General features: G+C 58.0%; 1 protein-coding gene across 2 annotated transcripts in view; it reads right to left on the reverse strand.

Annotated features, from left to right (window-relative positions):
* Window positions 1–8,105: 8,105 nt before the first annotated feature.
* NCLN (nicalin) overlaps window positions 8,106–12,385 on the reverse strand; it is a 21,610-nt gene continuing 17,330 nt past the window's right edge. Inside the window, exons 9-15 of one of the 2 annotated variants that reach the window (XM_006897905.1) lie at window positions 12,043–12,221; window positions 11,103–11,190; window positions 10,987–11,025; window positions 10,245–10,408; window positions 9,164–9,217; window positions 8,349–8,427; window positions 8,106–8,165 (exon numbers count right to left, since the gene is read on the reverse strand). In XM_006897905.1, the coding sequence (XP_006897967.1) occupies window positions 8,106–8,165; window positions 8,349–8,427; window positions 9,164–9,217; window positions 10,245–10,408; window positions 10,987–11,025; window positions 11,103–11,190; window positions 12,043–12,221 (663 nt within the window). The remainder of the gene's footprint in view (window positions 8,166–8,348; window positions 8,428–9,163; window positions 9,218–10,244; window positions 10,409–10,986; window positions 11,026–11,102; window positions 11,191–12,042; window positions 12,222–12,385) is intronic. The other variant, XM_006897906.1, reaches the window with a different exon arrangement.

Below are 12,385 nucleotides of genomic sequence, written 5' to 3' on the forward strand. Positions count from 1 at the left end.
AAAGGGCGGCGCCGCAGCGCCCTCTGGCGGCCCCCGCGCGCGGCGCAGCCTGCCCTCAGCATCCTCGTGAGCGGAGGCGGGGGCGGGGGACCAGCCTGGGGAAACCGAGGCCAGGAGGGCGCCGAAAAGATGCTACAGATAGCTCACCTCTGGATAGGGAAATTACTAGGTACCAGGCTCTGCTCTTAGCGCTTTCAAGTATATTAGCTGTTGTTTTCAAATGCACTTACACTAATTTCGGTGGCCTAGCATGTTGTTTTTGTTGTTGTTTTCATGTGCCGTTGTGTCGTTTGCGACTCATAGCGACAACAGTCCTAAATCCTGCTGTATCCTGTGCCAACCTCACTGTCTCTGACACACCTACTCCCATTACCCCAATCACTGAATCGATCGAGGGCCTTCCTTTCCTGCGCTGTCCCTTCACCCTCCCAAGCATGACGTCCCTCTCCAAGGACTGGTCCCTTCTTGCAATATGTCCAAAGCATGTCAGATGAAGGTTTAGAATCCTCACCTCCAAGGAGCAGCCCAACTGAAATAACACTCTTGGCACCAGCAGTTAGGAAATCGTTGCATTGGGAAAATCAGAGTACTGAAAAGCAACGTTGTCAGTCTAGAGACTAAGAGGTGCCTCATACAGGCCATGGTCTTCACAATTACTTGCTATGAATCAGAGAGCTGGACAGTGACTAAGGATGGCAGAAGATGAATCGATGCCCTTGAGTTACGGAGCTGCAGGGGAGTCCTGAACATCCCATGGACCGCCAAGAAAACAAACAGGTCTGTCTTGGAGAGGGTGAAAACAAGTTTCTCTTTGGAGACTAGGATTCTGAAACTCCATCCCACATACTTTGGACCCGTGGCCAGGAGGGACCGGTCCTTGGAGAAGGACATCATGCTCAGAGGAGTGGAGGGACTGTCAGTCTTTAGAGAAGCCTCATCTTTCTCTACAAAGCAGCTGCTGGATTCAAACTAGGAACCTTTCAGTTAGCAGTCTGATGTTTAATGCGCTCACCAGCAAAACTCCTTAACCTCTACCCGTTGTTGTTGTTATTGTGTGCTGTAAGTCAGAATCAACTCATAGCTGACTGTCCTGCAGGTTTGCAGAGGAGGTCATCGCACGGGAGGAGATTTTAAAGCTCCGTCTCACATACTTTGGGCACGTGGCCAGGAGGGACCGGATTTCGGAGAAGGACATCATGCTCGGAGGGGTGGAGGGACTGTCAGTCTTTAGAGAAGCTCTGACTGTGACACACAGCAAGGACAGTGAAGTCACATGTGAGGGGATTGTTCATCCTTCTGTCAAGATGGAGTGCTCCCCACCATCTCACGACGCTGCACCCCTCGTCCCCCTTGCTCACTCCACCCCCGCTGTCAGGCCTTCTCGCCATCCCTCCATCTCGCCAGGCCCGTGTCACCCCAGGCCTCCCACATGGCTCTCTGTACACATCCCCTGGAACATTCTCCCAACCAACCTAGACGATCGACTCCTGCAGTTCCAGATGTCCTCTGTCCACCTCAGCCCACACGATTCAGCCACTGCTTCTCTCCTTCACCTTCTTCACTCCCCCACAGCAGTGACACCCATTTAATACAATCTATCCACGGCCCACCCATCTCTGTGTCACTGAGGTGGCCGGTGTGTGGTTGGGAGGCTGGAAGCCATGCAGGCCACCATGGCTTCAAATATTAGCGGGGTCCCCAAGGAGGGCAGGTTTCAGAGGGGTTTCCACTCTCAGACAGACTAGGAAGCAAGGCTGGGGAGTCTGAAAATCAGCCAGTGAAAATGCTCCGGGCCACCACGGAGCCGTGATGGATGCAGTGCTGGCGATCGCCTTGTCTCAGTTCTCTAGAGCGGCTGTAACACGGCCGCCACGAGCCTTTAACAAACAGAAATGTACTATCTTAAAGTTTAGGAGGCTCGACATCCACATCAGGCTCCCAGCTCTCTGTGTCAGGAGGGCCCAGCCTTTGGAAAAAGATATTATGCCGGGGCAAGTGGAGGGTCAGAGAGAGGAAGGCCCTCAGTGAGACGGATCAGTTGTCATCGGGCTTGATCACATTGAGATGGCGTGGAAGGCGTGGGTCAGGGCGGGGTTCTGATCTGGGGTCTTTCCATTAACCGTTTTACTTTGCTGCTGTTGTGAGGTGCTGGTTACAGCTCACAGCAGTTCTGTTAACACCAGACTGAAGCCCTGCTCCCTCCTGTATCAGCCTCTCCATTTCCACCACGCCCAACATTGATGAAGCCACGTGTCAATTGACATCTTCAAGGGTCTTCCTCTCTTTCTCTGATCTGCCACCCCTCCCAGCACGATGTTTTCCAGGGGGACTGGTCCCCCCCCCGCCCGACAACATGTCCAAAGTGTGTGAGATCAAGCTTTCCAACCCACGCCTCTCAGGATCAACCTGGCTGCTTCCTCCAGGACAGGTAAGTAAGTTGTTCTTTTGACAGCCCACAGGGTACTCAGTACCTTCTCCAACACCACGCCTCAAGGGCGTCAAACCCTCGAGTCTTCCTTACTCAATGCATCTCCACAGCTTCCACAGTACACGCGTGGGTCATGGGGGCAGACTCAAGACATGACTCGCCTCTAGCTTGGAAGCCACTCAAGCGACACAGCGGCCACAGGCCTGGGTTTAAGTCATACGACGATCGTGAAGATGATGTAGCACCGGGGTCCGTCCACAAGGCACACAGCACATCCTCTCAAGCTCAGCCCGCATGCTGAGTCACTGGAAGTAGTTCTGGTGGCACAGTGGCTAAGCATTTGGCTACTGATGGAAAGGTTGTTGGTTCAAAGCCGCTCCCCGACTCCACCACTGCTGTAATGACCCGTGGTTAGGTGCCTGATCTACTGACCAGCTTTTGAACCACAAGGAAATCCTATGGGGCAGTTCTGCTCTGCCACATGGCGTCACTGAGTTGAAAAGACTTGATGGCACCTGCCCTGTAGCCCATTCAAACAGCAAACTCTGAGCTGGACACCACTGAAGGAATGCAATACTTTACAATTATTGGTAATGCAATGAAGAGGCTAGATAGACCTTGAGATGTGTTCAAATCCAGGACTGCTCAGAGAAGGCGACCTTCAAATGAATATCGGATAGAGAAGGGGCTGCCAAGTAACACCTTGAGGAAAAGACGTCTCTGCTGCGGGGAAAGCCAGTGCAAAGGCCCTGGGGCGGGGAGCAGCCTGACAATTTGGAGGTGCAGTGAAGGGAACCGTGTGGCTGGGATCATTGGAGCAGCATGGGAATGATAAGATCAGACAGTGTGCGTCCTGGAATAAAGGCCTGGTAATCAGCTTAAAAAAAAAATCTCAGCCGCTGAGAACCCTCTGGATCAGAGATGATGGCACTGACTCCCAGCAACCGGTTTATCTAAAGCTTTATCGAGCCACTGGGGGTAGACGTGTGTGGTGGGCTGGAGAGCGGGAGGGGCTCTGTGACAGGCACTGAGTCACAGCGTTTAGGTGGCACGTGAGTCCTCAGGGCTGGGACTAGGATGAGGGCCATCAAGACCAAATTCTAGGTGTGAGAACCCAAACCCCAGTCATCAAGTTACACACTATCTGCCTGGCCCTGAGACCAGAAGAACCTGGTGCCCAGCTGCCTCTGCTGAGCGTTTCAAAGGGACCGTGGTAGAAGGTCCCAGGGAGAAGTGGGAGAGAAATGGAAGACAAAACTCAAAAATTACTGGGGGAAAAAAATGAAAGGAATCAGTCTTGCTGGTCTGATAGAGGCTAGGGGAACATGCCCTCACACTCACTGTTCAACCCTGACGTGGAGGTCACTGTGGTCATCAGCGAACAGGTGGAAGTCAGAATAAAGGCCTGGCAATGTGTGCATGAAAATGACAGCCTTAGCATGCAGGGTCACGCTGACTCAGAATCAACACAACCACCAGGTTTTGTGGTGGTGTTCTGATCTTGGCTTTATTCTAAACGTTTTTTTTAATTGAATCAGTTCATTTTTATTGTAAATTTAAGTAATTTAAAAAGACCAACTAGGCAATGACACCACACGAAGCTGACGGGGTTTAAATATTTGCTCTCTGCTCACTGGGATGAATTTTGATTTAGAAGGACTTGGCATTGACACATTCTTCACATTTGAGGCCACGCCCATTTCCACAGATGAAGACAAACTACTGCTCCTGTACCCATTTCAAGGAAGTGGAAACTGAGGCTCAGAGAGTCCAGGTATTTGTGTTGGTCACACAGTAAAATCTGGAATTTGACTCCAGCAGCCAGCTCCAAGGAGCTCTACTGTGTCTGGCATATCAGTCGCCAGCTTCTCTGTGGGAGAAAGGTGGGCAACCTCTCATAAAGATTTACAACCTCAGGGGAGCCCTGGTGGCCTAGTGGCAAGAAGCTGCACTGCAATCCCAAAGACGCATGGTTCAAATCCACCAGATGCTCTGCCGGGAAAGGAGGGACAATCTCCTCCTGTACCAGTCAGATCTGATCTCACTGTACACAGAAACACACACACACACACTAATTTAAAAAAAAAGAAAAAATGTAAAAAAAATATATTTACAACCTCAGAAACCTGATGATGGGTCGCTGAGTCAGCCTGGACTCACCAGCACTGGGTCGGATTTTTAGGTGACAACCATTAGCTGGAAGGTTGGTGTTTCCATCCACCCAGAGGTGCTTTGGAAGCAACACCTAGTGACCTACCTCTGAAAGATGACATAAGCCTTAGGTGGCAGAAGGTAGTGGAAGCAGGAATCATAGGGAGGAACCGGGAAGAGCGATGTTACAAAGAGCAGATTGTGACCAATGTCAGAAAACATCAACTGATGAGTGGGAAGCCACTGTGCTCGGAGTTGTCACTCAAATCCCAATGCTGTTGTTATGTGTCACAGAGTAGCCTGCAGCTCATAGTGACTGCACACTATCTCTGAACCCTGTCCTGTCCTGAGCGGGTCTGTCTCCAACACCTCCATTACCCCAGTTACTGGGTCAACCCATCTCATCCAGGGGTCTTCCTCTCCTGTGCTGTCCCTCTACCTTTCCAAGCAGGATGTCCTTTTACAAGGACTGGTCTCTCCTGACCACATGCCCAAAGTGTATGTGAGGCAGAGGTTCAAAATCCTTGCCCTCACGGAGCAGCCTCTCCAGGACGTGTTTGTTCTCTTGGCAGTCCAAGTTATGTTCCATACTCTTCTCCAGCACCACAGCTCGGAGACATGGATTCTTCTATCATCCTTGACAATTCATTACCCAGCTCTCTGATGTATAGCAAGTAATTGCCAAGATGATGGCCCAGGTCAGGCGCACCTTAGTCCCTAGACTGACATCAGTACTCTTTAGCACTTTGGATAGGTCCCTCCCTGATAGCAGACTTTTCCCCCAATGCAATTAGTCTTTTGATTTCCTGACTGTTGGTGCCAAGGGCTGAATGTGGAGCCAAGTAAGCTGAAATTGTTAATAACCTCCATCTCTCCTCCATCCATCACAATGCTGCCAGTCGGAAGAAGTTCGAGCCTGTATCTGGGCTCCTGCACCCACCCACTGGATTCCGTGTTACTGTCTGTCATTGCATCAGCTCTGACTCGTGTGTCCCCATGCACGACGGACACTGCCCAATCCTGTCACCCTCAGCTGCTGCGAGCAGTGGTCACTGCTGGGGCTGTACCATGGGCCCATCTCACCACGTCTGTTCTCACTCACCCTCTATCAACTTCACGTCCTTTCCAGAAATCAGTGCCCACTGATGGTGCCTCAAGCGAGCTGAACATTAGACCTTACGTGTCTGGAGATAAAGGCCTGAAAACCTCCTTTCCCAAAACTGACCCCTCAAAGACCTACAGGGCACAGCACTACCTGGACACCTGTGGGGTCCCTGGAGTCAAGATGCTGGTTTATCTGATGCTTTATTGTCTTAAAAAGCCCTCAGGAAAAGCAAGCCACTGACTGAAAGCTTCTGGGTCCTGTGGTGTGAGGAACGGCTCTGAATGAGGGAGCTGGAGATGGGAACAGACCCTGTGCTGCCAGGAGAATGGACAGACGTGTGTCAGAAACGCAGGACGCTTGTCAGGAGGGAGGACGGCGCCTTCATCTCACACCCGGTGGACACGTCACCAGGAGGGGACAGCCCCAGAGGACACCATGCTCAGTAGACTCGGTGACATGTGCTGACATAGGGCCACAGCTACAGGACAGTGAGGATGTCACCATTCTGTTGTTCAGGGTCATTCAGTCGCTTCCCCGTCGCTGTCCACGGGGGTGAGGACCTAACGGCCCTCGGAGTGCGCCTGGCCGGGGGTGGTGGCGATCTGAGGTCACCCCCAGAGCTCCAGCTTACAACACCTCTCCCGCGCACCCCTCCACGCCCGTGCCCGCATCCTTCCAGGGCTCCCACCTTCCTGGGGCAAGTCCTCCCTCCCTCACAGGGCCTTGCCCCCACCCCATGGCTGTGTGGGCCTCCTCCCTGTCCCCTCAGCTTACCAGGCCCAGTCCTGCCCCAGGGCCTTTGCACCAGCTGCTTCTCTGCCTGGACCACCCTCCCCCACATCTCCACATGGCTTAACCCGTCATTCCGATTTCACTCAGAAGCCCCTCAGGGCCCAAGTGCTCTTTCTCTGTAAACCCCAGGAAAGCCAAGTCCTCCGACGTGCGGGGCCTCTGCCGGAATGTCCTTCCTGCCCATCTGCCACATGGCAAACGGCTTCCCTGGCACAAACCCCGCCTCTGGGAAGCCCTCTCTGACTGCCATGCTCTATGTATAACCACAAAGTAGGCCTTACTGGGCTGCAGGGCGTGAACTCCGGCCCACCCCTCCGCATGGAACAAGTTGAGGCGCCCCCTGTACAGGGCACTGATGGCCACCATCACTCCCCAAGTGGACAAGCTGGAACGGCATGTGAGGTTCTGGTGAACCCCATGCTCCACCAATGTCACGCCCTCCATTGCTCAGGGCCCAAGGACCCAGTCAACCATGGTGGGGTGACACACCCCTCGAAGAGAGTTCTGAGGTCAATCATTCAATATGGCTTTATTTCTCTCCCAGGCCGGCTGCTGTCCCCACGGGGGAGGGGGATCACTTGACAGGGGACATCAGTGTTAACCAGAGGATCCCCGACCTGGGAGCCACCCTCAGCTGTGGGGACACGGGGCTGGACAGGAGAACCTCTATCCCCACGGGAACTCCTGGGTTGGGCTGCAGGGTGGGAAAGGTGGTGGGCATGGGGACACAGAGCCCCGTGAGCTCCCAGCTTTGGGGAGGACAGCAAGGACTGGCAGGGAGGGCATGGCCTACCCCCTCCTCCAGCCCCAGTGCCCCAGGGAATTCTAGGTTGAGGGCAGAGGGACGGGGGGTGGGAGTAAAGCCCAGGCTACCAGAGCCAGGCCTTCTTAGCAGGTCCTGTCCCTGCTCCCTGGACTAGCGGCCCTGTGGGGACAGTCATGAGTTATATTGCTAACGAATGGACACACCTGGGTCTCCCTGAGGTCACCTCTGGCCTGGCCCCACGCACAGCCTGGCAGGGGGTTATCGTGGCTCCCCCGGCCCCACTCTAAGTCCTAGAAGAGCAGCCTCGTGGGGCAGTGAGGGTACAGGGGGACGGGCCCCCGGGTGGTTGGCAGTCCTCCCAGCTCCAGGCCCAGTGTCCCCGTCTGGCCTGACACTTCCGACCTCAAAGCCTCAGAAGTCTGCTGAGAGCGGCTGGAGGTGGGGCCGGAGCTGGCGGTCACAGCACACATCAGCAGGAATGCGACGGGAAGGGACATCGGGGGGGGGGGGTGAGAGGCTGGGAGTACCCGGCGCACATTGCTGTGTCCAGGGCTCTGGAGGGCCAATGAGGACAGCACTTGGCCAGCGGGTGAGCGAGCGGCGGGCAGGACGGCCGGGCACAGAGCGTCCGGCAGCAGGCCAGCATCTGACAGGGTCCACTTTGATTGCTCGTGCACTTGACCCCGGTGTAGGCTTCTCTTGGGGGTGCCCAGGCCCCCCCACCAGGTCACCTCCACAGTTCAGAGGGAGGAAGGGAGGGAGGGACAGAGTCCCGGGTCTGGAAGCCACACAGGACCACTGTGGTACGCCGTCAGCCGGGGTCTCCAGGGGCCGTGGTGTCCACGTGTGTGGCTCTGGCCAGGTCACTGCGTCTTCGCCTTCAGAAGCACCCTCTGGACTGTCTTGTACAGGAGGTCGAAGTGCTGGTGCACAAGAGACAGGGGAGTGGGGGGGTGAGGACCTGAGCCCCGAGGCTCCCGTGGGCATCAGTGACTGGCAGCACCCAGCAGCCACCTGCCTGGAGGCCAACACCAGGTCCAGCCCCGAGGACCCGAGCCCACCTCTGGACCCGAGCCCTCCCACCCCGAGGACCCGAGCGTGCCCACCTGCACTGCTGTGTAGGCTGTTCCGAGGTAGGCGCCGATGCAGACGGCCAGAAGCAGGTCGAAGATGGCCGGCTTGACCCTGGGGAGACGAGTGTGCGTGTGCGTGGTCAGTGCAGGAGCCGCAGTGAGGGGTGAGCAGTGCAGGGGGACGTGTACCAGGCTCAGCGACGTGTCCTCTAATCCTGGACATTGTCCCGGGGATGGGCAACCTGTCTGCTTGCCCTGGGTCACGTGGAATGGTGCCCGTTTTTCAGGGTATCAGGTAAGTGGTCAATGTGTGGACTGATGGATGGAGAGATGGCCCTGGATGGACATCCAGGTTTTGGGAACGCTCTGTGGTCCTGTCACGTGGTGTGCGTCCCGCCCTCAGCACCCTGTCCTGTGCTCAGTGCAGAGCCCCAAAGGCCGAGTCCCTGGAGGGCCACTCCGCCCTGGGCCAGGAGGAAGGGCCCGGGTGGCACAGCGCTCAAGGCGCTCGGCTGTGAGACAGAAGGTGGTTCGAACCCACCGCCCGCTCCTCAGAACTGAGGCTGCCTGTTCTGTGAGGATTGGGCCCGGAAGCCCGTGGGTGGCCCCACTCTGTCCTTCAGGGGCGCTGGGGCAGGCAGGGCTCGATGGCCCTGGACTTGGTGGTTTGTTTGTGGGCTTGTAAGTTGTGGCGGAGCGAAGGGGTGTTGGGGACAGTCGGTTCGTGCTCAGAGTAGCCCCTGCTGGGGCAGAGGCACCTGGCCCTGGTCTGGGGCCGCCCGATGATGATGATGATGATGTGGAGGGAACGGTCGCTGGGTCAGGACACACACCCGCCCCTCACTCACCTGTAAGCGTTCATCACCTGCTTCAGCTGGTCGTAGAAGACAAACTCGGGGTCCCTGGAGGAGAGAGGGCGCTGTCAGGGGACCTGTGACGGCGGGGGGTGGGGATGGGAAGGGGTGCAGGTTCTGCCTCAGTTTCCTTTGTGGAACGAGGACCTGCCTCTGTCCCCCCACAGAGAGGCTGGTGGGCGGAGACCGCTGGCCTCCTGCTGGCGGCCAAATGCCACGAGCCCAGCACCACCAGGAGTGGCTCCTGGGACCCATGGACACTGCGGTTCTTTGCATCTGAGATGCAAATACAGCGGGCACTTTGCAGTTTTCTTTCCCAGGCCTGGCTCCCTGGGGGTGGAGGGCTCAAGATGGGCCCCCGGACCTGAAGGAGGAGCCCAACATGTGGGGAAGCAAAGGGGGGGAGTGGAGACCCCATGCGGTGGGGGGGTCAAGGTGCCTGGGGATCCCACCAGGTGGGGTCATGGGGCGAGGGATGCCATGGGGCGAGGGATGCCATGGGGAGATCAAGGTGCATGAGGACACCACAGGATGGGGCACAGGGCATGGGGGTGCCACGGGGTGTGATCAAGGTGCATGGGGACACCATGGGGTGGGGGTACGAGGTGGGACCAGCATGGGGCGGGGGCACAGGGACACCATATGGGGTGGGGGTATGGGACGGGGACAGCATGGGTGGGGGCACAGGGCGGGGCACGGGGCGTGGGGACACCATGGGGTGGGGGTACGAGGTGGGACCAGCATGGGGCGGGGGCACAGGGACACCATATGGGGTGGGGGTATGGGACGGGGACAGCATGGGTGGGGGCACAGGGCGGGGCACGGGGCGTGGGGACACCATGGGGTGGGGGTACAGGACGGGGACAGGATGGGCAGGGACACGGGGCGTGGGGTGCCGCGTGGACAGCATGGACGGGGGCCCGGGGACACCATATGGGGCGGGGACAGCATGGGCGGGGACAGCATGGGGCGGGGTACAGGACATGGGGACAGCATGGGGCGGGGTACGGGACTGGGACAGCATGGGCGGGGATACGGGGCGGGGCACAGGGCGTGGGGGCCGCCCCGCCCGCACCGCTTGTCGGCCTTGACGTGGTGCTGCTTCACGTCCTTCAGGTAGCGGCTCAGGTAGTGCTCGAGCGTGCTCAGGAACGTGCCGTCCTTGTCCAGCAGCTGGGCCGCCCGGGGCTGCTGCGTGAGCCAGTCCATGACCGAGTCCAGCTGCTCCTGCTGGATCTGCTGCAGGGACCACACGGTCACCGCTCCGCCCGCTCCTCCACCAGACGGAGGACCCCAGTCACTGCCCCTCGGGCATCACCACACCCCTCACCTCACCATTGGAGCCCCTCAGCCACCAGCCACCCCATCGCTCACTGCCCCACCCCCAGACGTCACCCAGTCCACACAACCGTCAGTCCACCCCCTCGGCCTCCACCAGGCCAAGGACGCCCAGTCATTGCCCTCTCAATCATGCCCCTGCCCTTGGCCCCTCACCATGTCCTTCCAGTCCCCAGATGTCCACCCTCACTGCCCGTCAACACCCTGAAATCGTCACCCCAGCCCTCCTGGCCGCCACACCACCCAACTTCATGGCCTCACTGGACACGAGGATCACACCCCCCAACTCCTGCAGTCCCCACCTCTGTCCAGTCTTCCGTCTGGAAGGCTCTGATGCCCTCCAGCACCTCCCGCCTCTTCCCTGCTTCCTTCCTCCACAGCCTCCCCCGCGGCCCTCCCCCATCTCCCCATGCCACCCCCCACCCCGCGTCACACTATCCAACCCCGCTAGCCTATCCCTGCCCCGCCCTGCCCCTTACCATCTGCTCGGTGAAGACGGGCATGTCAGGAGGGGTGCCCTGTGGAGACAGGAGGGCCGGCTGAGCTCAGGTCGGGGGGCAGGTGTGGAGATGGGGTCCCCGTCCCCAGGGCTCACCTTCTCGGTCAGGTTGTAGATGACGCGGGTCAGCGCCTCGGCGATGATTCTCGTGTTCTGGGTCAGCGTCTTCGAGTCGACCCGGGACCTGGGGGGTGGGGGTGGACGTCACAGGATCAGTGCCGGGTGCCACGAGGAGCCCTGCCTGGTAGCCTGGTACCTTCTCCTGGCTGACCGATGAGGTGGTAGGTTCAAATCCACCCCCCTCTAGGGGAAAGACTCTCCCACGCACTGAACTGAGCAAAGCAGAAGGGGTCGACAGGAGGCCCGTGGGAGAGGGCCAATGTGGGGGTGCGCACAGGGCCAGACGGCACGCTGACCGCCGGCTCGATTTCAACCTGACTATCCGCCGTGTAAGCGCACCCTACGCACGCCTGGGCACACGTGTCGTTAACAAAGTCTGCGTCCTTGAGGGAGCTCTGGTGGCCTAGTGGCAAGAAGCTGCACTGCAATCCCAGAGGTGTGCGGTTCGAATCCACCAGATGCTCTGCTGGAGAAGGAGGGACAACCTCCTCCTGTACCTGTCAGATCCCATCTAATGGTACACACAAGATAAAAACCAAAAAGAAAAAAGGTCTGCGTCCTCGAATTTCAACCCCAGCTGGGTACCCTTCACCTGCCTAAACTGAGCTTTCTATACACACCTAAGGTTGGCCCAGATCAGAGGTTTCAGGGCCACTGTACAGTGTAGGGTCGCTGGGACACAAGTGACTAGACAACACATAACGACGACAAGAGCTGCTTTAGGGACAAAACTTCATGGTGCTGGTAGGTACGACAGAGCCTTCCTACGGCACCTGCCCATTGGCCGGAGGCTCTCCACCCCATGGGCCTCTCAGCTCCAGATGCCAACCCTGCTCCCGCCCTCCCGACCACCGCAGTGGCCCCACCTGGAAACCGCCCCACAGGCAGCCCACCCCTCCCGGTGGGGCGGCCTCACCGCACATCCATGATGCTGCTGCGCTGGCCGTCGCGGTGGCTCTCCAGGTGAGAGAGGGTGAAGGCGGGCAGGCGACGGATGGCAAAGCGCTCATGCTCCCAGGCCAGCGTGTCCTCTGCCAGGTTGATCTTCTTGTGAACCATGGAGAATCGCACCTCTGGGAACTGGTGTGCTGTCACCTGTGGGAGGCAGGGTCTGTGACACGGGGCGGGGCCAGTGATATGGGGTGGGGTCAGGGTTGCAGGGGGGCCTAGGAATGCAGGGGGGACCTGTGATATGGGCTGGTCCAGGGAGTGCAGGGGGGACCAGTGATTACAGGGCAGGGTCAGGGAGCGCAGGGGGG

Source organism: Elephantulus edwardii, unplaced genomic scaffold (genome assembly GCF_000299155.1).
Source record: "Elephantulus edwardii isolate Elephantulus edwardi_28Jun2011 unplaced genomic scaffold, EleEdw1.0 scaffold00217, whole genome shotgun sequence".
Taxonomy (NCBI): domain Eukaryota; kingdom Metazoa; phylum Chordata; class Mammalia; order Macroscelidea; family Macroscelididae; genus Elephantulus; species Elephantulus edwardii.